Below are 24843 nucleotides of genomic sequence, written 5' to 3'. Positions count from 1 at the left end.
TGATCACTCTGGATGAACTGCAGAGATCTACAGCTGAGGTGGAAGACTCTGTCCATAGGACAACAATCAGTCGTATATTGCACAAATCTGGCCTTTATGGAAAAGTGGCAAGAAGAAAGCCATTTCTTAAAGATATCCATAAAAAGTGTTGTTTAAAGTTTGCCACAAGCCACCTGGGAGACACACCAAACATGTGGAAGAAGGTGCTCTGGTCAGATGAAACCAAAATTCAACTTTTTGGCAACAATGCAAAATGTTATGTTTGGCGTAAAAGCAACACATGCCATCACCCTGAACACATCATCCCCACTGTCAAACATGGTGGTGGCAGCATCATGGTTTGGGCCTGCTTTTCTTCAGCAGGGACAGAGAAGATGGTTAAAATTGATGGGAAGATGGATGGAGCCAAACATAGGACCATTCTGGAAGAAAACCTGATGGAGTCTGCAAAAGACCTGAGACTGGGACAGAGATTTGTCTTCCAACAAGACAATGATCCAAAACATAAAGCAAAATCTACAATGGAATGGTTCAAAAATAAACATATCCAGGTGTTAGAATGGCCAAGTCAAAGTCCAGACCTGAATCCAATTGAGAATCTGTGGAAAGAACTGAAAACTGCTGTTCACAAATGCTCTCCATCCAACCTCACTGAGCTTGAGCTGTTTTGCAAGGAGGAATTGGGAAAAAATGTCAGTCTCTCGATGTGCAAAACTGATAGAGACATACCCCAAGCGACTTACAGCTGTAATCGCAGCAAAAGGTGGCGCTACAAAGTATTAACTTAAGGGGGCTGAATAATTTTGCACGCCCAATTTTTCAGTTTTTGATTTGTTAAAAAAGTTTGAAATATCCAATAAATGTTGTTCCACTTCATGATTGTGTCCCACTTGTTGTTGATTCTTCACAAAAAAATACAGTTTTATATATTTATGTTTGAAGCCTGAAATGTGGCAAAAGGTCGCAAAGTTCAAGGGGGCCGAATACTTTCGCAAGGCACTGTAATTGTTTTAATTGAGTTGTGAACTGCCATTGCCCTTGGCTGTGAAAGAGGTGTAACTGGGTGGACAGGGTGAAGGAGTGACATCAGATTCAGTCCTCTTTATTCTCTCCATGAACCACACCTGTGTAGAAGAAGTGACTCATTTTCCCACAGGATGGCTTATTTAAACATACTTCCTCCCTGCAAGTGTGGTGTGCCATGGTGACACAAGAGTATTTCAGTGGTCAATTTAACAGCCCTGTCATTTCTATTTACTGTCTTTCCTCTCACAACCGCCCCCCCCCCACACCTTATTTTACAACACCCCGTGCCCCCCCCCACCTTATTTTACAACACCCTGTGCCCCCCCCCACCTTATTTTACAACACCCCGTGCCCCCCCCACCTTATTTTACAACACCCCGTGCCCCCCCACCTTATTTTACAACACCCTGTGCCCCCCCACCTTATTTTACAACACCCCGTGCCCCCCCTTATTTTACCACCCCGTTCCCCCCATTTTACAACACCCCGTGCCCCCCCACCTCATTTTACAACACCCCCCCCCCACCTTATTTTACAACACCCCGTGCCCCCCCACCTTATTTTACAACACCCCGTGCCCACCCCCACCTTATTTTACAACACCCCGTGCCCCCCCCACCTTATTTTACAACACCCCGTGCTTCCCCCCACCTTATTTTACAACACCCCGTGCTTCCCCCACCTTATTTTACAATACCCCGTGCCCCTCCCACTCCTTTCCTAGAACTATTATTCGCTCAATGACAGGAAAGTGCTTTTCCACAAAGAAATGTCTTTATTTTACTTCCAACATACAACATACTGTTGACACACAGGTATACAAGAGAGGTATCTTGCAAAAAAACTAGATTCACCAATGTCATCAGAACAGAACATTTAGAACAGTAATATGGAATGTAGTAATTATTTTCTCCATTTTGTTTCTAATTTTTTTTGTTTCGTTTATTTTTAAGAAATATTTCAAATAAATAAAGATTCTATATACACATTCTCTATATAGTATGTATTGTCCTAATCAATATATTCTCTTCTTCAGTCACCATTTCAGGAATGACAAACAAAGAAAGTTACAAAGTAATGATGTTATCCCCTTATTACCCCCTACTTTAAATGTCAATGATTTAGGGACAAAACAGTATGGGGGGGGGGGAAATACGAAATGTCAGCCATAGGAGAGCGAGGAGATCACTTGTTACAAAGCTGCCAGCCCCGTTCAGTCTGTACAGAAGCAACCCCCACTCGTGTGTGCTGTGCTGTTGGGGGAACATCAGTCCCAACTCCATCCACAAACACCTCATGTCACCTTACAGTTTAATAAGCACCAAGTCTGACTCCCAGAACTACACTTAAGCTTTGCGTCTCTCTCTCAGAGAGACCATACAGTAAAGAAAACAGTCTGTAACAGAGGAGCAGAGAGGTGGAAACGAGAGGAAAGGAGGACAGAATGATACAGGAGTCCTTGAGCCTGTTAATAGACCAGAGTCTCAGTCACAATCTCTCCCACCACATAGAAAAGAAAGAAAGGAACAAAGAGAGAGAACAGTCACAGAGACAAGATGCAAACGAGTGCACAAGTGGTCCTGTCCCGTGTTGGTTCAGTGGGAGGGTGGGGAGTGCAGAACCGACTCCAGCGTGGCCTCTACCCCGGGCCAGAAACTCCCTGGTTGTCCCCTACAGTAGGTGGGGGGTCAGACCCCCAGCCGTGTGGTGGCCATTAGGACCAGGCCATTGTCGGAGGAGGGTAAAGCAGGGCTACAGCTACAGCTCAGTGCTGTTATTCCCAGGTTAGGTTTGAGTTTCAAAGAGTGGAGGCTCAGTCTTTAGTCGGCGCTGTGCTCCTCCAGCTGGGAGATGATGGTGATGAGGTTTTGCAGGCCAAAGATGTAGCCGCTGTCCTGACCCTCATGCACAACACTGTCCTCCCCGTAATGGCGACATGTTGTATGAGCAAAGTCTATCATCCTCACATCCACTGCCGGGCTGCTGGCCTCCCCTGCTGCACCACGGGACGAGCGACCGACGCTACTGCTACTGCTACCGTTACTGCTACTGCTACCGTTACTGCTACTGCTACCGTTACTGCTCCCTCCAGCACTGCTGCCAGCTGCCGAGCCACGGGTGAACCCAAACGCCCCCTCTTCCTCTTCCTCATCTGAGAGCTCGTCCTCATCACCCTCCTCTCCTCCGCGGTGGCGTCGAGTGGGGGCGCGAGGGCGGGGGGGCTCCCCATCATAGATGATGAGTAGGGAGGAGGAGTAGAAGCGGTAAGACTCGCAAGACTCCAGGGTTTCCTGCATCTCCCGGAGCTTCCGCAGCACCGGGGAGAGCAGCTCGCGCCGCAGACGCTGCCCATCGTGGAAGAACTGGAAAAGGGCCTCTTTGAAGCCCGGCAGGCTCAGCTTCCTCCCGTGGTACTTGTTCATGAACATCAGCTGGCCTGAGTCTGACTGGTACACCTGCATGCCACAAAGCCGGACACCGATTGAGGCGGAAGTGCTCTGTTGACATTTGCGGATCTGGTTGGCCTTCTTCTCCTCTGACGCATCGTCACCATGCTGCCGCGTGCCCATCTTCAGGTCCAGGACGCACGGCACCGCGTGACGCCACGTCAGGTTCTCCAACAGGATGAATTTGTATTGGTTGCGATGTTTGGAGTTCTCCTTCATCCTCTGGAGGTGCTGCTGGTGGCATTTCAGACTCCAGGGGTTGTGTTTGATCTGCTTCCGATCTAGGCTGTAGCGGAGAACCTCTGCCTGCTGCTGCACCTCCGCACCGTTATAACTACACACAGAGAGGAAAGAGAGGTTAGATATCTGCCAATCACCATACAGTACATATTTGCTGTATAGAATCTATGAATCTATGTTGGTGTTTGGATATATTTGTATATACAGTATGTGTACCGATGTAACACTGTATGTGCTCACCTTTTGCTCTTGTTCTCTTTAGTGCTCTGTCTGACCCGGTCTTTGCTGTAGTTGTCATTATCTAGCAATAGGGACGATGATTTCTTGTTGCCCCACTTGATCATCTTACTCTTAGGCTCGCATTCAGCTGAGGGGTCCTTGTTTTCCATGTTCTCTGGTTCATTGTGGAGGGGGTAAGCGATGAGACACAGGTTGCCCTCTTCATCTTCCTCAAAGCTGACTGACACCACACCTGAGAGAGGGAGAGATGGAGGGAAGCGGGAAAGAGAACGATAGGAAGGCGGTTAGTACCCGGCATTGGATTTTTTATTTTATAATGCTATGATGAAGCCAAAACCTCCCAGTAACTGGTTAGTCATAGGCAGTTCTTACCAACTGGGTCCTGCTTCCAGCCAAATACACTCTGTAAAGAGAAAGACAAACACAAACAAACACAGGCTTTCCTATTGAGGGAGCAGAGAGAGAGAGCGGGTAGGGGGGCAAGGAGGCAGCAGAGAGAGAGAGCGGGTAGGGGGGCAAGGAGGCAGCAGAGAGAGAGAGCGGGTAGGGGGCAAGGAGGCAGCAGAGAGAGAAAGCGGGTAGGGGGCAAGGAGGCAGCAGAGAGAGAGAGCGGGTAGGGGGCAAGGAGGCAGCAGAGAGAGAAAGCGGGTAGGGGGGCAAGAAGATAGCAGAGAGAGAGAGCGGGTAGGGGGGGCAAGGAGGCAGCAGAGAGAGAGAGCGGGTAGGGGGGCAAGGAGGCAGCAGAGAGAGAGAAGGTAGGGGGGCAAGGAGGCAGCAGAGAGAGAGAGAAGGTAGGGGGGCAAGTAGGCAGCAGAGAGAGAGCGGGTAGGGGGGCAAGGAGGCAGCAGAGAGAGAGAGCGGGTAGGGGGCAAGGAGGCAGCAGAGAGAGAGAGCGGGTAGGGGGGGCAAGGAGGCAGCAGAGAGAGAGAGCGGGTAGGGGGCAAGCAGGCAGCAGAGAGAGAGAGCGGGTAGGGGGGCAAGTAGGCATCAGAGAGAGAGAGCGGGTAGGGGGCAAGTAGGCAGCAGAGAGAGAGAGCGGGTAGGGGGCAAGGAGGCAGCAGAGAGAGAGAGCGGGTGGGGGGCAAGTAGGCAGCAGAGAGAGAGAGCGGGTAGGGGGGCAAGTAGGCAGCAGAGAGAGAGAGCGGGTAGGGGGGCAAGGAGGCATCAGAGAGAGAGAGCGGGTAGGGGGGCAAGTAGGCAGCAGAGAGAGAGAGCGGGTAGGGGGCAAGGAGGCATCAGAGAGAGAGAGAGCGGGTAGGGGGGCAAGTAGGCAGCAGAGAGAGAGAGCGGGTAGGGGGGCAAGGAGGCATCAGAGAGAGAGAGCGGGTAGGGGGCAAGTAGGCAGCAGAGAGAGAGAGCGGGTAGGGGGGCAAGGAGGCAGCAGAGAGAGAGAGCGGGTAGGGGGCAAGGAGGCAGCAGCAACAACAATGTATGTGTTCCCAAGTACTTCAAATGTGTGCGTGAGAATGAACCCAAGAAGCAAAGAGATACACAAACACCACAGGAGGCTCGAATGTATGACACTCAGTCCAACCTTTATTGAGAAACTACCAAACCCACCCAAAACCACACATTAACTGATACACATAGTGTTACAATGTTTCAACGCAACCCAAAGGAAACGACAGCAAAGATACACTGTATAAACTCAAAAACAACCACGACAACAACACACCTGAATTATATTTCATAAAGATACAACAGTTCCATCAAGTTGGGCATTTTGTGAGCACCGTCTCTCTATTTTAAGAGTCCATTCAGGTTTGACTTGCCTTTTTATACAGCATTTCAAGGCAATAATCCAAACACACTAACAAATTAAAAAGGGAAGGGATGGATGGAGTGGTGGGAAGGACAGGGTGGTGGGAAGGACAGGGTGGTGGGGAGGACTGGGTGGTGGGAAGGAGGGTGGTGGGGAGGAGGGTGGTGGGAAGGACAGGGTGGTGGGAAAGACAGGGTGGTGGGGAGGAGGGTGGTGGGGAGGAGGGGGGTGGGTCTCCAGAACACTTTCATAGAAAACTGTACACACTTACTTATTCCTGGGATCATTTATGATGCGTTCCCCAAACATGCACACACCCCTACCCCACTCTACCTAATAAACCCCTGTAGAAGGGCCTGTGTATTGCAACCCTCTCTGCAGGCTGGGGGAAGGGGGCAGTGGGTGTCAAGACAGGAAGAGCAAACATCACAGCTGCAGGGGCTGACAGATAAATTAGAGAGAGAGAGGGAGGGATTGGGAGATGGAGAGAGATAGGGAGGAGGATGGATATTCAGCATCCCATTGAATATAAACATGATAATAAGACTGACAATAAAAGCAAATCCCAGCCTTTCTGAAATACAAACAAAAACATCCCTGGTTTACAATGGAGGGAAGGTTCTCTGCAGCATCAAGACAGACCCTTCATTAAGGCCTATGTGTATGAAGTGATAACGGGTGTGTTGGCCAGTGACATGGAGGACAATGGGACCCAGTGCTTATCTCTCCTCTGCAGCTCCCGCCTTTAGTGATGTCATGCACAGTGATGTCACTACCCTGCAGCAGTTAACCCTCTGCTGGCCAGGCCTGTTTCAACTGTCAGAGCTGCACTGTCAGCGGGGCATGTGAGGATGAGTGTTTAAGTGCCTGCGACTCATGTGTTTGTGAGTACGTGAGTGTGTGAACGTGACTGTATATGGACCAACATACGTTTGTAAGAGTGTGAGAGTGTGTGTAAAAGTGTTTTGAGCAGAAGTGAATGTGTTTGTTATGTAATATTCTCAGTGTCACCAGACATCTGTGCTCTTCTTTCTATAGCTTCATCTCCCATCCAAATCACACTGGGTTTTTTTATAGTTCCACGACGCATTGCTGCGGAGTCAGATACCACGCTAGTGCCTCAACTCTGTCACATGGCCAGGGTAGGAGTGACTTGATAGAAAGTGTGTGTGAGATGTGCGTGTGTAGGCCGATCTGTGAGCGCAAGTGCCAGGAGACACCGTATGTAGCATCACGGTCAATGAAAAACAACACAGAGTGAGATTTTCCACCCAAGGTGTGTGAGAGTGTTTGTGTGTGTATTCGTTAACCACACATTTTTTTTATTGAACCTTTATTTAACTATCCATGACAGGCTGATGTCCAGTCAGACACCGCTATCTCTCCCATTCAGCATTCCGTCTCTGATGATCAGCCCCATTATTATTGAGTATGCTGGAAACTGGATCCTTCCTCCAGGAACTTTAGCCCTCTTCGGAGATGCAGGCAGGTGCAGGGCTACTGGGCTTTTATCCCTACTGTCAGGAGAAGGCCTGGGGCCGACTATGGTCTGAGCAGACAAGATACTGTTGGTCCTCTGTGATATTTAAAAGGTGATCGAATCCAATGGAACAAAATATAATATAAAACACATTAAATCTTGTTTGTGTGACTGACACCCAACCAAGGACACCTTTGTGTGGGAGGGTTGTATCTGTCTAATGCAGAATGCCTGGCTCACACCTATCCATCAGGGGATAAAGATCCTGTCATACACAACCCCACCACCATTACATAACCTGACACTGCAGAGCCCTGATGTATCATGCAGTCACATACTGTCTGTCCCCAACCCCCCACTTAAGCACCACCATGAAACGAATCCCTTTGTGCTGCTGTGGTACTGCAATCTCCAGTGACCTTCTGTAATCCTAAATGCAGCTAATGTTACAAAACACTGCAGCTGACCATATCAGTGGAGAAACCAGGGAGAGATTAAGAGGTGGATGTAGAAAGATAGAGAGAGAAGATGGGTGATGGGGAGAGAAATGTGGGGCAGTAGCAGTGGCGCACACAGCATAATGGATGTTATTCAGATGATGGTAGCGTTATATTGTAGGTTTAGGTTGGATCAGGGAATAAGCTTACCTCTGTACTGGGGGGTGAACTTCCTCATTTCGGGGGGCAGGCTCTTGTAGAACTGGTGTTCTCGGGGGATGAGGGGCTTGCAGATGGTCTGGTCGCCGAAACGCAGTACGCAAGAGTGGCCCCCCACCTGGTGCACAAAGGGCTCAAGCATCACCCCTTTCCCGGGATAGGGGAGCGTCCCGTCTGCCTGCATAAGGGCTTCTAGAGCAGGACTCATCCTCACTCCGCATCGGACAGCTAAACTGGAGGGGCCCACGATGAGGCTGCTCGGGCTGCCTATCTTCTGGCTGTACCGCTCTTTTTCGCTGGGGGGCGTTAGAGGACACCTGCTCGGACAGCAGAGACCACAGCAGGAAAAAGAAAGGGTGCAGCAGGAAGGAGAAGAGAAAAAACGTTTAGTTCCCCGTGCTATCCTGGTCCGAAAGCAGAGTAGTATAGTCCAGGTTTGGGTTAAGGTAATCTCCCTGTGTACGTAGTGCTAGTAAATCATTATTTTCGACAGGTCTGGGGCTGTAGGTTGTGTGTGAGAGCGAGTGTAGATTGTTCCTGACTCTGTCTGTCGCCGATACTGAACTGGGATCTGTACTGAGCTCAGATCAAGAAAAATATAAAAACAGGTCGGCCCCGCCTCATACCCGTTTCAGCCTATCAGAGCTCAGCAGCTGTTGTTGGGTGGGAACTAAGCACTGAGATCAGGAACAAGCAAACAAAGGAAGGAGAGCACTGCAGAGAGAGAGAGAGAGAGAGAGAGAGAGAGAGAGAGAGAGAGAGAGAGAGAGAGAGACACAGACAGACAGACAGACAGACAGACAGACAGACAGACAGACAGACAGACAGACAGACAATACATAGGCCAGTACGTTAATATCTGTTGAATTGGTTGCTGCTTATGAAACATTTTACTTAGCATTCCGATGCCACTGCAGAAGAGAATTTGAATCTGGGAGAGAGAGACCCATGTGAAAAACATACTGTAGTATTTACTGTGGTGTTTTTGTTGACTGTAGTATTTACTGAAGGGGGAGTTTCTCCTTGAGGAAACCCTACTGCAGAAATACCAACAGATTTTCTGTAGATAGCAAGGACTTGGTTCTGAATGGTGGTGTAAAGTACTTAAGTAAAAATACTTTGAAGTGCTACTTAAGTAGTTTTTGGGGGTATCTGTACTTTACTAATGATATATTTTACAACTTTTACTTGACTACATTCCTCAAGAAAATAATGTACTTTTTACTCCAATTATTTTCCCCGACACCCAAAAATTCTAGTTACATTTTCAATGCTTAGCAGGACAGGAAGATGGTCCAATTCACACACTCACCAAGAGAACATCTCTGGCATCTCTACTGATTCTGATTTGATGGACTCACTAAACACAAATCAAATCCAATTTTATTAGTCACATGTGCCCAATACAACAGGTGTTGACCTTACAATGATATGCTTACTTACGAGCCCCTAACCAACAGTGCAGTTTCAAAAAATACAGATAAGAATAAGAGATAAAAGTAACAAGTAATTAAAGAGCAGCAGTAAAAAAATATATATATGTATTTTATATATATATATATATATATATATATATATATATATATATACAAGGGGGTGCAAAGTCAATGTGTGTGTGTATGTGTGGGGGGGGGGGACACCAGTTAGTTAAGGTAGTATGTACATGTAGGTAGACTTAATTAAGTGGTGTGGGGCAATGCAAATACTCTCGGTAGCCATTTGACTAGATGTTCAGCAGTCTTATGTCATGGGGGTAGAAGCTGTTAAGAAGCCTCTTGGACCAAGACTTGGCACCCCGGTACCGCTTGCCATGTGGTAGCAGAGAGAAGAGTCTATGACTAGGGAGGCTGGAGTCTTTGACAATTTTTAGGGCCTTCCTCTAACACCACCTGGTGTAGAGGTCCTGGATGGCAGGAAGCTTATGTACTGGGCCATTCGCACTAAACCTTTATTTAACTAGGCAAGCCAGTTAAGAATAAATATCTTATTTACAATGACGGCTTAGGAACAGTGGGTTAACTGCCTTGCTCAGAAAGACAGATTTTTTTTTACCTTGTCAGCTCAGGGATTCAATCTAGCAACCTTTCGGTTACTGGCCCAATGCTCTAACCACTAGGCTACCTGTCGCCACTAGGCTACCTGCCGCAGTGCCTTGCGGTCAGAGGCCGAGCAGTTGCCATAACAGGCAGTGATGCAACCAGTCAGGATGCTCTCGATGGTGCAGCTGAAAAACCTTTTGAGGATCTGAGGACCCATGCCAAATCTCTCTTGGGGGGAATATGTTTTGTTGTGTCCGTTTCATGAATGTCATGGTGTGCATGGACCATGTTAGTTTGTTGGTGATGTGGACACCAAGGAACTTGAAGCTCTCAACCTGCTCCACTGCAGCCCCATCAATGAGAATGGGGTTGTGCTCGGTCCTTTTTTTCCTGTACTCTACAATCCTCTCCTTTGTCTTGATCACATTGAGGGAGAGGTTGTTGTCCTGGCACCACATGGCCAGATCTCTGACCTCCTCCCTATAAGCTGTCTCGTTGTTGTTGGTGATCAGGCCTACCACTGTTGTGTCATCGGCAAATTTAATGATAGTATTGGACTCGTGCCTGGCCATGCAGTCATGAGTGAACAGGGAGTACAGGAGGGGGCTGAGCATGCATCCCTGAGGGGCCACCGTGTTGAGGATCAGCGTGGCGGATTTGTTGTTACCTACCCTTACCACCTGGGGACGGCCTGTCAGGAAGTCCAGGATCCAGTTGCAGAGGGAGGTGTTATGTCCCAGGGTCCTTAGCTTATTGATGAGCTTTGAGGGCACTATGGTGTTGAACGCTGAGCTGTAGTCAATGAACAGCATTCTCACATAGGTTTTAATTTGTCCAGGTGGGAAAGGGCAGTGTGGAGTGCAATAGAGACTGCATCATCTGTGGATCTGTTGGGGCGGTATGCAAATTGGAGTGGGTCTAGGGTTTCTGGGATGATGGTGTTGATGTGAGCTATGACCAGCCTTTCAATGCACTTCATGGCTACAGACGTGAGTGCTACGGGTCGGTAGTCATTTAGGCAGGTTACCTTGTTCTTGGGCACAGACACTATGGTGGTCTGCTTAAAACATGTTGATATTACAGACTCGGACAGGGAGAGGTTAAAAATGTCAGTGAAGACACTTGCTAGTTGGTCAGCGCATGCTTGCAGTACATGTCCTGGTAATCCGTCTGGCCCTGCGGCCTGGTGAATGTTGACCTGTCTAAAGGTCTTACTCACATTGGCTGCGGAGAGCGTGATCACACAGTCTTCCGGTACAGCTGATGCTCTCATGCATGTTTCAGTGTTATTTGCCTCAAAGCGAGCATAGAAGTAGTTTAGCTCGTCCAGTAGGCTCGTGTCACTGGACAGCTCTCGGCTGTGCTTCCCTTTGGAGTCTGTAATGGTTTGCAGGCCCTGCCACAGCCGATGAGCGTCAGAGTGTTGTACCACTCGATCTTAGTCCTGTGCTGACGCTTTGCCTGTTTGATGGTTCGTCAGAGGGCATAGTAGGATTTCTTATAAGCTTCCCCTACTTGAAAGTGGCAGCTCTACCCTTTAGCTCAGTGCGGATGCTGCCTGTAATCCATGGCTTCTGGTTGGGGGTATGTACGTGCAGTCACTGTGGGGACGACGCCATTAATGCACTTATTGATGAAGCCAATAACAGATGTGGTGTACTTCTCAATGCCATTGGAGGAATCCCGGAACATTCTAGTCTGTTCTAGCAAAACAGTCCTGTAGCTTAGCATCTGCTTCATCTGACCACTTTTTATTGATCTAGTCACTGGTGCTTCCTGCTTTCATTTTTGCTTGTAAGCAGGATTATGGTCAGATTTGCCAAATGGAGGAAAGAGAGAGCTTTATATGCATCTCTGTGTGTGGAGTAAAGGTGGTCCAGAGTTATTTTCCATCTGGTTGCACATTTAGCATGCTGATAGAAATTAGGTAAAACTGATTTAAGTTTCCCTGCATTAAAGTTCCCGGTTACTAGGAGCGCCTCCTCTGGGTGAGCGTTTTCTTGTTCGCTTATGGCAGAATACAGCTCATTCAATGCTACCTTAGTGCCAGCGTCTGGCTGTGGTGCGATGTAAACAGCTACAAAGAATACAGATGAAAATTCTCTCGGTAGGTAGTGTGGTCTACAGCTTATCATGAGAAACTCTACCTCAGGCGAGTAATAGCTTGAGACTTCCTTAAATATTGTGCACCAGCTGTTGTGCACGATAAAAATACATAGACCGCCACCCCTCATCGTATAACCAGCCAACTCTATGTTGATCAAATCAAATCAAATTTATTTATATAGCCCTTCGTACATCAGCTGATATCTCAAAGTGCTGTACAGAAACCCAGCCTAAAACCCCAAACAGCAAGCAATGCAGGTGTAGAAGCACGGTGGCTAGGAAAAACTCCCTAGAAAGGCCAAAACCTAGGAAGAAAACTAGAGAGGAACCAGGCTATGAGGGGTGGCCAGTCCTCTTCTGGCTGTGCCGCGTGGAGATTATAACAGATCATGGCCAAGATGTTCAAATGTTCATAAATGACCAGCATGGTCAAATAATAATAATCACAGGCAGAACAGTCGAAACTGGAGCAGCAGCACGGCCAGATGGACTGGGGACAGCAAGGAGTCATCATGCCAGGTAGTCCTGAGGCATGGTCCTAGGGCTCAGGTTCTCCGAGAGAGAGAAGGAAAGAGAGAAAGAGAGAATTAGAGAGAGCATACTTAAATTCACACAGGACACCAGATAAGACAGGAGAAGTACTCCAGATATAAAAAACTGACTCTAGCCCCCCCGACACATAAACTACTGCAGCATAAATACTGGAGGCTGAGACAGGAGGGGTCAGGAGACACTGTGGCCCCATCCAATGATACCCCTGGACAGGGCGAAACAAGAAGGATATAACCCCACCCACTTTGCCAAAGCACAGCCCCCACACCACTAGAGGGATATCTTCAACCACCAACTTACCATCCTGAGACAAGGCCGAGTAGAGCCCACAAAGATCTCCACCACGGCACAACCCAAGGGGGGGCACCAAGCCAGACAGGAAGATCACATCAGTGACTCAACCCACTCAAGTGACGCACCCCTCCTAGGTACGGCATGAAAGAGCACCATATGTTGATATTGTCGTCATTCAGCCACGACTCCGTGAAGCATATGATGTTACAGTTTATAAAGTCCCGTTGGTAGTTTAATCTTCCCAGTAACTCGTTCATTTGATTGTCCAAAGATTGCATGTTTGTTAGCAGAATTGAGGGAAGCGGGGGTTTATTCGATCGCCTCTGACTTCTCAGAAGGCAGCCCTCTCTCTGGCCTCTCTTTCTCCGCCTCCTCTTCACGTAGATCACTGGGGTCGGGCCTGTTCTCGAGGGAGCTCTATATTCTCCGCCTCGGGCTCGTCAGAGTCGTGAACGAAGAAAAAGGATTCTGCTAGTCCGTGGTGAGTAATCGCTGTCCTGATGTCTAGAAGTTATTTTCGGTCATAAGAGACGGTAGCGGTAACATTATGTACAAAAGAGTAAAAAAATAAGTTACAAACAACGCAGATAAACAAACAAAAAAAAACACAATCGGTTGGTTGGGGGCACGTAAAATATCTGCCTTTTGCTCTGGCACCATCAAAATGCTTTGTTTGTAAATTATGTCTGAGTGTTGGAATATGCCCATGGCAATCCACAAATATAATAGCAATTACATTTATTTTTGTTACTTAAGTATATCTAAAATCAAATACTTTAAAACTTCTACTCAAGAATAATTATACTGGATGACTTTTTCTTGGGTCATTTTCTGTTAAGATATCATTACTTTACTCAAGTATGACAGTTGGGTACTTTTCCACCACTGGTAATGAACAGCATTCAGTATTTCTGCTCCTTTTTATAACCTGTAGAGAACACAATATATTGTCTATACTTGGCATGTAGGTTGCTCACTTGTGGTGGTTCAAATTGGGACATGGGGAGGGGAATGGGCAGGGTATATGCAAATTAAATACTGTAGTATTTATTCTAGTTTAAAAATTGTATTGTTTTCGCAGACTGCAGTGTTTTTGCTGACATTTATGTAGTATTTACTATAGTATTATACAGTATACAAAACAATCTATACTAAGTACTACACATGATCGAGGGATAGTACAGTGTGTGGTATAGTAATGCACAGTATACTACAGTTTACCACATACTTCTATAGTAAGTTGTAGTATTCTATAGTAAACTGTAGTTTTTTTTATGTGGGGAAGAACACAGAGAGAGAAATTGAAATAGATTTTCTAAGCAGTTTGCCATCCATTTAACCTGTTTGCCTTGTTATTCTTATCAGCTGATAAAGAGCAGAAAGCGATAGTTGTAGAGGGAAAGAGAAACTGGCAGAAGGAAGGAGACAGAAACTGATAGTGAAGAGAAGGGCTCTGCATGGTTGTCTTTCCTCAAATTGGGCTTGAAGAGCGCTAGTCTGAATATAAAACAACGAAAATGGTTCCCCCTCTCACCAAAAATCATAGCAGACAGTAGACAGAGCAAAACCCCCAAACAAACACACTGACAAACAAATGGTGCCATAGCCACAAATAGCAGGTGTTATGACAGTTGCCCTGTTGGGTAAGGTTTATGACCCCCCCCCCCCCATAAATACCCTTCCACCTTTCCTCCTTTTCTCTCCACTCTACAGAATGGACTCTTGGAAAGCCCTATGTTACCACAGAGAAAGTATGGTAACATCAAAAGGTTTGGGAATGGAACAATATTGCCCTTTCTCAACCAGTTGAAAGTATCCATTTGTACTTAAAGATTATGATGTCAGATCAGTTGTTGTCTGGGACATTATATCTGATCATAGGACGACATACATTGTATCTTGGAAAATCTACACATTCTAGTTATCAGATTCACATGGAATTGTTGTGCAATTTAAATGTTTAAATATGAAACTATATGTGAGAAGATGAAATGTGATTTTAGCTTCTAAATGAGAGAATTATTTTCATAAGTAAACTTACACTCATTCAGTGGCCAAGCCCAAGTGAACAGGGATGAAACACGGCCTTCCCTTCCCCAGTACAAAAGCCCTAGTGACCCAATTCACAGTGGACTAAACAAACCCCGGTGTGAGCTGTGGTTGTGAATGGTTGAACGACTACTCTATCTAACAGAATTTACATGAGACCACATCATATGGAGGTGACGATCACCATGCTAGAATGGTGAATTTCGACAAGACCAGCCAGAATACAGCACGAGCTGATTATGGCAACTTGGTATGAACTTTGAACTATTATTCACTAAAGTAGAAGTGATCCATCCTAAACGTCACGTTATCAGCTGCAATTGTAAACATATGTGGCCTAGGAAAGGACAGACAATCTCCTAAGAACGACAGGGTACATTAACGTATCCGCTCTACAACACTATGACCAAAATGATTCTTCAAAGGACAATGGCGATCTCTGCAGTCTTCCATCTTTGACCCATCTATCGAAGCGTAGCTCAGAGTAAATATATATCTTGCATTTTCCTTTTCCAAATGGGCTGTTATTAGAATGCATAAGATTCTGTATTTATGGTAGCATAGCTTCTCAAGGTCCGATAGAGACCCAATCCCTTTGTCCCTCAGTCTTCCCGCTCTTTCATTCAAACCCAACCCCCTTCCTTTGTGTAACTAGCCGTCATATCAGGTTAGCCCACTAGGGGCTTTTCATTACATGATTAGTAATCAATGATCTATGTATGATCTATCATACACAAACACATAATTGAATCATAGTCAGAGACGACACAGGCATTACCACAGTATTTAAACTATGTGCCCTTCCTGTCAGCATTGTCACCTGCGTGTGTGTGTGTGTGTGTGTGTGTGTGTGTGTGTGTGTGTGTGTGTGTGTGTGTGTGTGTGTGTGTGTGTGTGTGTGTGTGTGTGTGTGTGTGTGTGAGAGAGAGAGAGAGAGAGAGAGAGAGAGAGAGAGAGAGAGAGAGAGAGCGAGCAAGCAAGCGAACAGCTGATCTGCAACAACAATCACATTAGGCAACTTCACATATCCTTCTAATAAGAACAACAACATTTTCCAGGTAAACAATCACGTCAAAAGCAGCTTTATAGACCTCCATAAATACACACACACACACACACACACACACACACACACACACACACACACACACACACACACACACACACACACACACACACACACACACACACACACACACACACACACACACACACACACACACACACACACACACACACACACACACACACACACACACACACACACACACACACACACACCTGTGTAATGTACGGATGTAATTAGGGCAATATTCTGGGAAGAGAAAAGGAGAGGGTTACGTAAATGAACATTTATAGTCTAAATGGGTTACGGATTTTATTGTTGGCCCAATCAGCTCTGAGGCTAGCTGGGATGAGGCAGTCCAGTACAGGGCAGGGCGGGATGGGAGGTCAAGGTTAGCATGGAGGAGCAGGCAGTGACTAATCACACAAACGCTAAGTCCTGATGTTCTACTTCTCAGCAACAAATAATAATAATAATAATAATGGATCTGGCCAGGCTACATTGCAGGCAGGGCCTTGAGCCCATTTACAAAACACATTACTGGGCCAGGCAGGTTCTAACTTCCTCCTCCATCTGGTGGGCACAGAATAATGATCTAACAGGGTCTAACAGACTCTAACATCCCGTAGGCCCGGAGGGGTGGCCATTCAGAAACAAACCACCCAGTCAGCAAAATTAGGTTGAAAAGAATTGTTTTGAAGTATTTCCAGACGTTGACATCGCGTGCATTTTCCGAATTTCAAAAATACGTATTTTCCGGGTGTGTAAAATACTTTCCAGACATTGAAAATATGTATTTTCTGGACGTTGAAATTAGGTGAATGAATGCTGAATGTTAAGTATTTTCCATATGTCAGTGCTTGTTTTCTCACATAAACTGACATTGAGCGAACAATGTTGAATTTTAGCAGCCAGGAAATGACAAAGCGATTTCCACTAGATAACACAGCCACAAAGTCAGAAAACTGGTGCCGCTCCAGCGGGAGAAATCGATAAGCGAATATCACAGCCAATCACAACACTGGTGGGTAAATAATATTGTGAAGCCTACACCCAAACTGGCTGTGCGCGTGTGCCATCGTGCATAGATGTATTTTGTCCCCCCACACCAAACGTGATCACGACACGCAGGTTAAAATATAAAAACAAAACTGAACCAATAATATTAATTTGGGGACAGATTGAAAAGCATTAAACATTTTATGTCAATTTAGCTAGTTAGCTTGCACTTGCAATTGCTAGCTAATTTGTCCTATTTAGCTAGCTGCTGTTGCTAGCTAATTTGACCTGGGATATAAACATTGAGTTGTTATTTTACCTGAAATGCACAAGGTCCTCTACTCTGCCAATTAATCCACACATAAAACGGTCCACCTAGTCGTTTCTAGTCATCTCTCTTCCTTCCAGGCTTTTACTTCTCTTGACTTTATAATAAGATTTCATAAATTCCTATGTGGACATCTTATTTTCTCTATATGAGAATCTATCTAGGCTTGATATGGGGTAAAAGCTTACTGGTAGACTAGCTAGCTAACAAATAACGAAATGGCCTTCCCTTCAGATAAAAACATTTTTACTTTTTAAGGTGACAGCTAATGTTTTAAAAAATGTGTGTGTATTTTGTATTACTGGTCAATATAGGCTAGGTAGGTAACTAACTTAGCTAGCTAACTAGCAAATTGGCTAGCTAACTTTATCAAGGTTTTCTAACCTGGGCTCCTGGAAAAAACTAAAGAGTTCAGGGCAGACTGGGATCTCCAACCACATGCTAGACCACTGATTGGCTGACCAGGTCAGCTGACTCTGTTCCCTGGCAACCTGGTACATAATACATAGGTGTGAAGTGACCTTCTGCAGCAGAACTCAGGCTGAGGTTGGGGGTTGGTAGCCTTCCTCAGCTGTAAGAAGTCACAAAGTTTATCTCTAAGTTCCAGGGCCAGAGAGAAGGTTTGAGAGAGGGTTCTGAGAAGTACTTAAGTGCAACTCTACAGCTGCCCCAAAATGTATGTTGTACCTCAGTGAAACATTCTTGTGAAGGACAGTGAAGGTTAAGGTGCTCACAGTGTCCATGAGGCTGGGCTGTCAAGCAACAGTCGGTATCCAGGCTTGTGGAGGCCATTCCAACAAGTCAGGCCAGGCATCCTCGGGCCGTAACAGGGCGAGAGTACTGGTTAGGTGGAGGCTCTCCCACGGGTGGCTGGATGTTTTTCAAATCAAATCAAATTTTATTTGTCACATACACATGGTTAGCAGATGTTAATAATGCAAGTGTAGTGAAATGCTTGTGCTTCCAGTTCCGACAATGCAGTAATAACCAACAAGTAATCTAACTAACAATTCCAAAACTAATTTCTTATACACAGTGTAAGGGGATAAAGAATATGTACATACAGATATGAATGAGTGATGGTGCAGAGCAGCATAGGCAAGATACAGTAGATGGTATCGAGTACAGTATATACATATGAGATGAGTATGTAAACAAAGTGGCAAAGTTAAAGTGGCTAGTGATACATGTATTACATAAGGATGCAGTAGATGATAGAGTACAGTATATACGTATACATATGAGATGAATAATGTAGGGTATGTAAACATTATATTAGGTAGCATTGTTTAAAGTGGCTAGTGATATATTTTACATCCTTTCCCATCAATTCCCATTATTGAAGTGGCTGGAGCTGGGTCAGTGTGTTGGCAGCAGCCACTCAATGTTAGTGGTTGCTGTTTAACAGTCTGATGGCCTTGAGATAGAAGCTGTTTTTCAGTCTCTCGGTCCCAGCTTTGATGCACCTGTACTGACCTCACCTTCTGGATGATAGCGGGGTGAACAGGCAGTGGCTTGGGTGGGTGTTGTCCTTGATGATCTTTGTGGCCTTCCTGTAACATCGGGTGGTGTAGGTGTCCTGGAGGGCAGGTAGTTTGCCCCCGGTGATACGTTGTGCAGACCTCACTACCCTCTGGAGAGCCTTACGGTTGTGGGCGGAGCAGTTGCCGTACCAGGCGGTGATACAGCCCGCCAGGATGCTCTCGATTGTGCATCTGTAGAAGTTTGTGAGTGTTTTTGGTGACAAGCCGAATTTCTTCACCCTCCTGAGGTTGAAGAGGCGCTGCTGCGCCTTCTTCACGATGCTGTCTGTGTGAGTGGACCAATTCAGTTTGTCTGTGATGTGTATGCCGAGGAACTTAAAACTTACTAACCTCTCCACTACTGTTCCATCGATGTGGATAGGGGGGTGTTCCCTCTGCTGTTTCCTGAAGTCCACAATCATCTCCTTAGTTTTGTTGACGTTGAGTGTGAGGTTATTGTCCTGACACCACACTCCGAGGGCGCTCACCTCCTCCCTGTAGGCCGTCTCGTCGTTGTTGGTAATCAAGCCTACCACTGTTGTGTCGTCCGCAAACTTGATGGTTGAGTTGGAGGCGTGCGTTGCCGCGCAGTCGTGGGTGAACAGGGAGTACAGGAGAGGGCTCAGAACGCACCCTTGTGGGGCCCCAGTGTTGAGGATCAGCGGGGTGGAGAGGTTGATGCCTACCCTCACCACCTGGGGGCGGCCCGTCAGGAAGTCCAGTACCCAGTTGCACAGGGAGGGGTCGAGGCCCAGGGTCTCGAGCTTGATGACGAGCTTGGAGGGTACTATGGTGTTAAATGCCGAGCTGTAGTCGATGAACAGCATTCTCACATAGGTATTCCTCTTGTCCAGATGGGTTAGGGCAGTGTGCAGTGTGGTTGCGATTGCGTCGTCTGTGGACCTATTGGGGCGGTAAGCAAATTGGAGTGGGTCTAGGGCAGGGGTGTCAAAGTCAAATGGACGGAGGGCCAAATAAAAAATTTAGCTACAAGCCGAGGGCCGGACTGTTCGAATGTTCATTGAAAAATTTTTAAATGACGCATATAGTCTAGTGAACCTAATTGAACCTACTGAAAACCTAACAAATATATTCCAATATGATCAGATAAATAAAGCAATATTTTCTTATGGCTCTGTCAGTAATCTTTAATTTTCAACAGACACAAAAGACAAATTTCCTTTATATAAAAATCCCCATAACATGAACATTAAATGAAAGAAACCGGTATTCAAGGCACCATCAGTAGCCTATATTTTCTATTTTAGCAAAAGTGGGCTAAATTTACTTCAAAGAAAAAAACAATAATAGCAATTTTCTATCATCCACTCAACTGAAATATTTTTAAAATATCATTGGATTGAAATACAATAAAATAAAGTGCAAAAATCTATTAATCAAAAACAACACTTTGTTTAAGGAGAAGTAACATGCAGTGAAAACAAATATTAAACTTTAACTTTTAAACTTGAACTGAGTAAAAACTCTAAATATGTGATTGCACAGTAATGTTCACTTGTTTGAGGTTGAGGGTGATACTTGGTGGTGTCCCATCTTTTCCACAAGTTCATCAATGTTCGGGGTAAGGCTCTGAGCTGAGGAAATCCTCAGAATTGAGTGGAGGTGTTCAGCAGTAAGTCGACTTCTGTGTGATGTTTTGTTCAGGTTCATCAAAGAAAAAGTTGTTCACACAGGTATGTGCTGCCAAACATAGACAACGTTTGAGCAGCCTGGATGCGCAGCTGGGGCATTGTGTCGGGAGGAAACGGGCGAACTCCGCAGCACCCACTGCCGCATATTTTGCCCTCAGTGCATCATTGCATTGGAGGTCAATCAACTCCATTTGGAGGTTTGGTGGTGAGCTTTCCACGTCAACAGCAAATGGGTTACCGAGCAGTTCCAACCTGCTTTTTTGTGCTTCAAAGTCAGCAAATCGGCGTCGAAAGTCAGCGGCAAGCATACCTATTTTATCAGCCAACTGTGCGCTCGGGAACGCACTGGTAGAGAGCTTCTCTTTCATGGTCTGGCAGCTGGGAAAGTGGCTCAAATTTTCTTTCCGCATCTGCGTCTCCCACAGAGTCAGTTTGGTTTTAAATGCCTTCACTGTACTGTACATATCAGAGATGACATGATCCCGACCCTGCAGCTGCAAGTTCATTGCATTCAGATGACTCGTAATGTCACACAGAAAAGCCATTTCACACAGAAACATTTCGTCTCGGAGTTGTGTTGTGTCTTTCCCTTTGCTGTCCAAGAACAGACAAATCTCCTCACGAAGCTCGAAACATCTTTGAAGCACCTTTCCCTGGCTTAGCCATCGCACCTCTGTGTGATAAGGCAAATCACCATGCTCCGTTTCTAACTCCGTCAGAAATGCCTTGAACTGGCGGTGATTCAAACCTTTGGCTCTGATAAAGTTAACTGTGCGCGTGATGATGCTCATTACATGCTCCATTTTCAAGGCTTTACCGCACAACGCTTCCTGGTGTATGATACAATGATAAGCTGTCAGCTCACCTGTCGCGTTTTCCTCTTGCATCTTTTCCCGTATCTTCGCCACCAGTCCGCTCCTGTGTCCACACATCGCAGGTGCTCCGTCGGTTGTCAAACCCACGAGTTTTTCCCAAGGCAGCTCCATCTCATTTACACATCTTGACACCTCTTCATACAAATCATGCCCCGTAGTTGTGCCATGCATAGGACGTAAAGCCAAAAACTCCTCTGTCACGCTTAGGCTGGAGTCCACTCCGCGGATGAAAATTGACAACTGGGCAATGTCAGAAATGTCGGTGCTCTCATCCACAGCCAAGGAATATGCAATGAAATCTTTTCCCTTTTTCACAAGCTGCTCTTTTAGATTGATGGACAACTGGTCTACTCTCTCGGCAATGGTGTTTCTGCTCAGACTCACATTTAAAAAGAGTTGCCTTTTTTCTGGGCAAACTTCGTCACAAACTTTAATCATGCAGTTTTTGATGAAATCCCCCTCCGTAAATGGCCGGGCTGATTTAGCGATCTCTTCTGCCAAAATAAAACTGGCCTTGACAGCAGCCTGGCCTTGTGATTTGGCTTTTTTGAACAGAGCCTGTCGAGATTTGAGGCCTCGTTTTAATTCCTCTGCCTTTTGTAGCCTTTGTTCCATGTCCATATTCTTGTTTTTGTCCGCGTGTTTCGTTTCATAATGTCGTCTCAGATTATACTCTTTCAGTACCGCCACACTTTCTCCACACAGAAGACACACAGGTTTTCCAGCTACCTCCGTGAACATATACTCCGACTCCCACCTTGTTTGAAACCCCCGGTTCTCAGTGTCCACCTTCCGTTTTGCCATTTTTGATGGGTATCTGAAAGTTAATTTTACTGTGATGCTGACGACTGCTGTGCCAATAAATATTGAAATGAAGCAGCCTACTGCTCGGTGCGTCACCGTTGCATTGTGGGAAATGTAGTATTGGTGCGTGTAAAAGATCTGCGGGCTGCCGGCTTGCTGCGGTCTGCGGGCCGGTTCTAATAATAAATCAAGATCATCCCAGGGGCCGTAAAAAACCTTCTCGCGGGCCGGATGTGGCCCGCGGGCCTTGACTCTGACATATGTGGTCTAGGGTGTCAGGTAGGGTGGAGGTGATATGGTCCTTGACTAGTCTCTCAAAGCACTTCATGATGACGGAAGTGAGTGCTACGGGGCGGTAGTCGTTTAGCTCAGTTACCTTAGCTTTCTTGGGAACAGGAACAATGGTGGCCCTCTTGAAGCATGTGGGAACAGCAGAGTGGTATAGGGATTGATTGAATATGTCCGTAAACACACCAGCCAGCTGGTCTGCGCATGCTCTGAGGGCGCGGCTGGGGATGCCGTCTGGGCCTGCAGCCTTGCGAGGGTCAACACGTTTAAATGTTTTACTCACCTCGGTTGCAGTGAAGGAGAGACCGCATGTTTCCATTGCAGGCCGTGTCAGTGGCACTGTATTGTCCTCAAAGCGGGCATAAAAGTTATTTAGTCTGCCTGGGAGCAAGACATCCTGGTCCGTGACTGAGCTGGATTTATTCTTATAGTCCGTGATTGACTGTAGACCCTGCCACATACCTCTTGTGTCTGAGCCGTTGAATTGAGATTCTACTTTGTCTCTATACTGACTCTTAGCTTGTTTGATAGCCTTACGGAGGGAATAGGTGCACTGTTTGTATTCAGTCATATTACCAGTCACCTTGCCCTGATTAAAAGCAGTGGTTCGCGCTTTCAGTTTCACGCGAATGCTGCCATCAATCCACGGTTTCTGGTTAGGGAATGTTTTAATTGTTGCTATGGGAACGACATCTTCAACGCACGTTCTAATGAACTCGCACACCGAATCAGCGTATTTGTCAATGTTGTTGCCTGACGCAATACGAAACATGTCCCAGTCCACGTGATGGAAGCAGTCTTGGAGTGTGGAATCAGCTTGGTCGGACCAGCGTTGGACAGACCTCAGCGTGGGAGCTTCTTGTTTCAGTTTCTGTCTATAGGCAGGGATCAGCAAAATGGAGTCGTGGTCAGCTTTTCCGAAAGGGGGGCGGGGCAGGGCCTTATATGCGTTGCGGAAGTTAGAATAACAGTGATCCAAGGTTTTGCCAGCCCTGGTGGCGCAATCGATATGCTGATACATTTTAGGGAGTCTTGTTTTCAGATTAGCCTTGTTAACATCCCCAGCTACAATGAATGCAGCCTCAGGATGTGTGGATTCCAGTTTGCAAAGAGTCAAATAAAGTTCGTTCAGAGCCATCGATGTGTCTGCTTGGGGGGGAAAATATACAGCTGTGATTATAATCGAAGAGAATTCTCTTGGTAGATAATGCGGTCTGCATTTGATTGTGAGAAATTCTAAATCAGGTGAACAGAAGGATTTGAGATCCTGTATGTTTCTGTGATCACACCACGTCTCGTTAGCCATAAGGCATACGCCCCCGCCCCTCTTCTTACCAGAAAGGTGTTTGTTTCTGTCGGCGTGATGCGTGGAGAAACCCGCTGGCTGCACCGCCACCGAGAGCGTCTCTCCAGTGAGCCATGTTTCCATGAAGCAAAGAACGTTACAGTCTCTGATGTCCCTCTGGAATGCTACCCTTGCTCGGATTTCATCAACCTTGTTGTCAAGAGACTGGACATTGGCGAGAAGAATGCTAGGAAGTGGGGCACGATGTGCCCGTCTACGTAGTCTGACCAGAAGACCGCCTCGTTTCCCTCTTTTACGAAGTCGTTTTTTTGGGTCGCCGGCTGGGATCCATTCAACTGTCCTGGTTGAAAGGCAGAACACAGGATCCGCTTCGCGAAAGTCATATTCTTGGTCGTACTGATGGTGAGTTGACGCTGATCTTATATTCAGTAGTTCTTCTCGACTGTATGTAATGAAACCTAAGATGACCTGGGGTACTAATGTAAGAAATAACATGTAAAAAAAAAAAAACTGCATAGTTTCCTAGGAACGCGAAGCGAGGCGGCCATCTCTGTCGGCGCCGGATGTTCACCCAGGTCCAGAGCCTGAGGCAGGCTCAGATCTGGTTCTGGCGGTGGACCAAGGACTGGAACTGGATCAGGTGGTGTCGCAGGGGCAAAACTGGTCAGTGATGGTTGTGGGTCTAGCAGGAATGTGTCTTAAGGGGCCAGTGAAGGCGATGGACCAAGGACTGACGCTGGGTCAGCTGATAAGACATTGACCTCATGTTTTCCTGGTAGGCTCTCCTCTTGCAGGTTTGTGACCAAACAAAGCCATGGGCCTGAAAGCCAACTACTCTTATGTGCAGCGTGACCTAAAACTACTCTTTTGTGGTTGTTCTCTCCCCAGGGTTTACTAAGGTACCATTATTATGATGGCTGATAAAGACTTAGAGGGTTGAGTTTAAAAATAAACATATTTGTGTCCTGAGAGACTGAGGACGATAATGTAGATAACCACACACACACACGCGCACACACACACACACACACACACACACACACACACACACACACACACACACACACACACACACACACACACACACACACACACACACACACACACACAC

At 46.4% G+C, this 24843-nt stretch overlaps 1 protein-coding gene across 1 annotated transcript; it reads right to left on the bottom strand.

Moving 5' to 3' along the window:
* Positions 1-1781: 1781 nt before the first annotated feature.
* Positions 1782-8443, bottom strand: LOC135539949 (inositol hexakisphosphate kinase 2-like). The gene is made up of 3 exons (XM_064966222.1): positions 7843-8443; positions 3954-4185; positions 1782-3807 (listed from the first exon to the last, which is right to left on the bottom strand). Exons 1-3 carry the CDS (start codon positions 8057-8059, stop codon positions 2847-2849), a joined length of 1410 nt encoding a protein of 469 aa, XP_064822294.1. The 5' UTR covers positions 8060-8443; the 3' UTR covers positions 1782-2846.
* Positions 8444-24843: the final 16400 nt, after the last annotated feature.

Source organism: Oncorhynchus masou, chromosome 5 (assembly GCF_036934945.1).
Source record: "Oncorhynchus masou masou isolate Uvic2021 chromosome 5, UVic_Omas_1.1, whole genome shotgun sequence".
NCBI lineage: Eukaryota > Metazoa > Chordata > Actinopteri > Salmoniformes > Salmonidae > Oncorhynchus > Oncorhynchus masou.
Note: the sequence above shows the minus strand (reverse complement) of the source record. Positions and strands in the feature narration are given on the sequence as shown.

What these genes read in the sequence shown, in the direction of transcription:
- LOC135539949 (XM_064966222.1), bottom strand. Translation starts at nt 8,059, where the DNA reads ATGAGTCCTGCTCTAGAAGCCCTTATGCAGGCAGACGGGACGCTCCCC. An exon ending in GTTCACCCCCCAGTACAGAG is followed by an intron (nt 4,186 to 7,842) that starts GTAAGCTTATTC and finishes TCCCTCTCTCAG; the next exon opens with GTGTGGTGTCAGTCAGCTTT. An exon ending in AAAGAGAACAAGAGCAAAAG is followed by an intron (nt 3,808 to 3,953) that starts GTGAGCACATAC and finishes CTCTGTGTGTAG; the next exon opens with TTATAACGGTGCGGAGGTGC.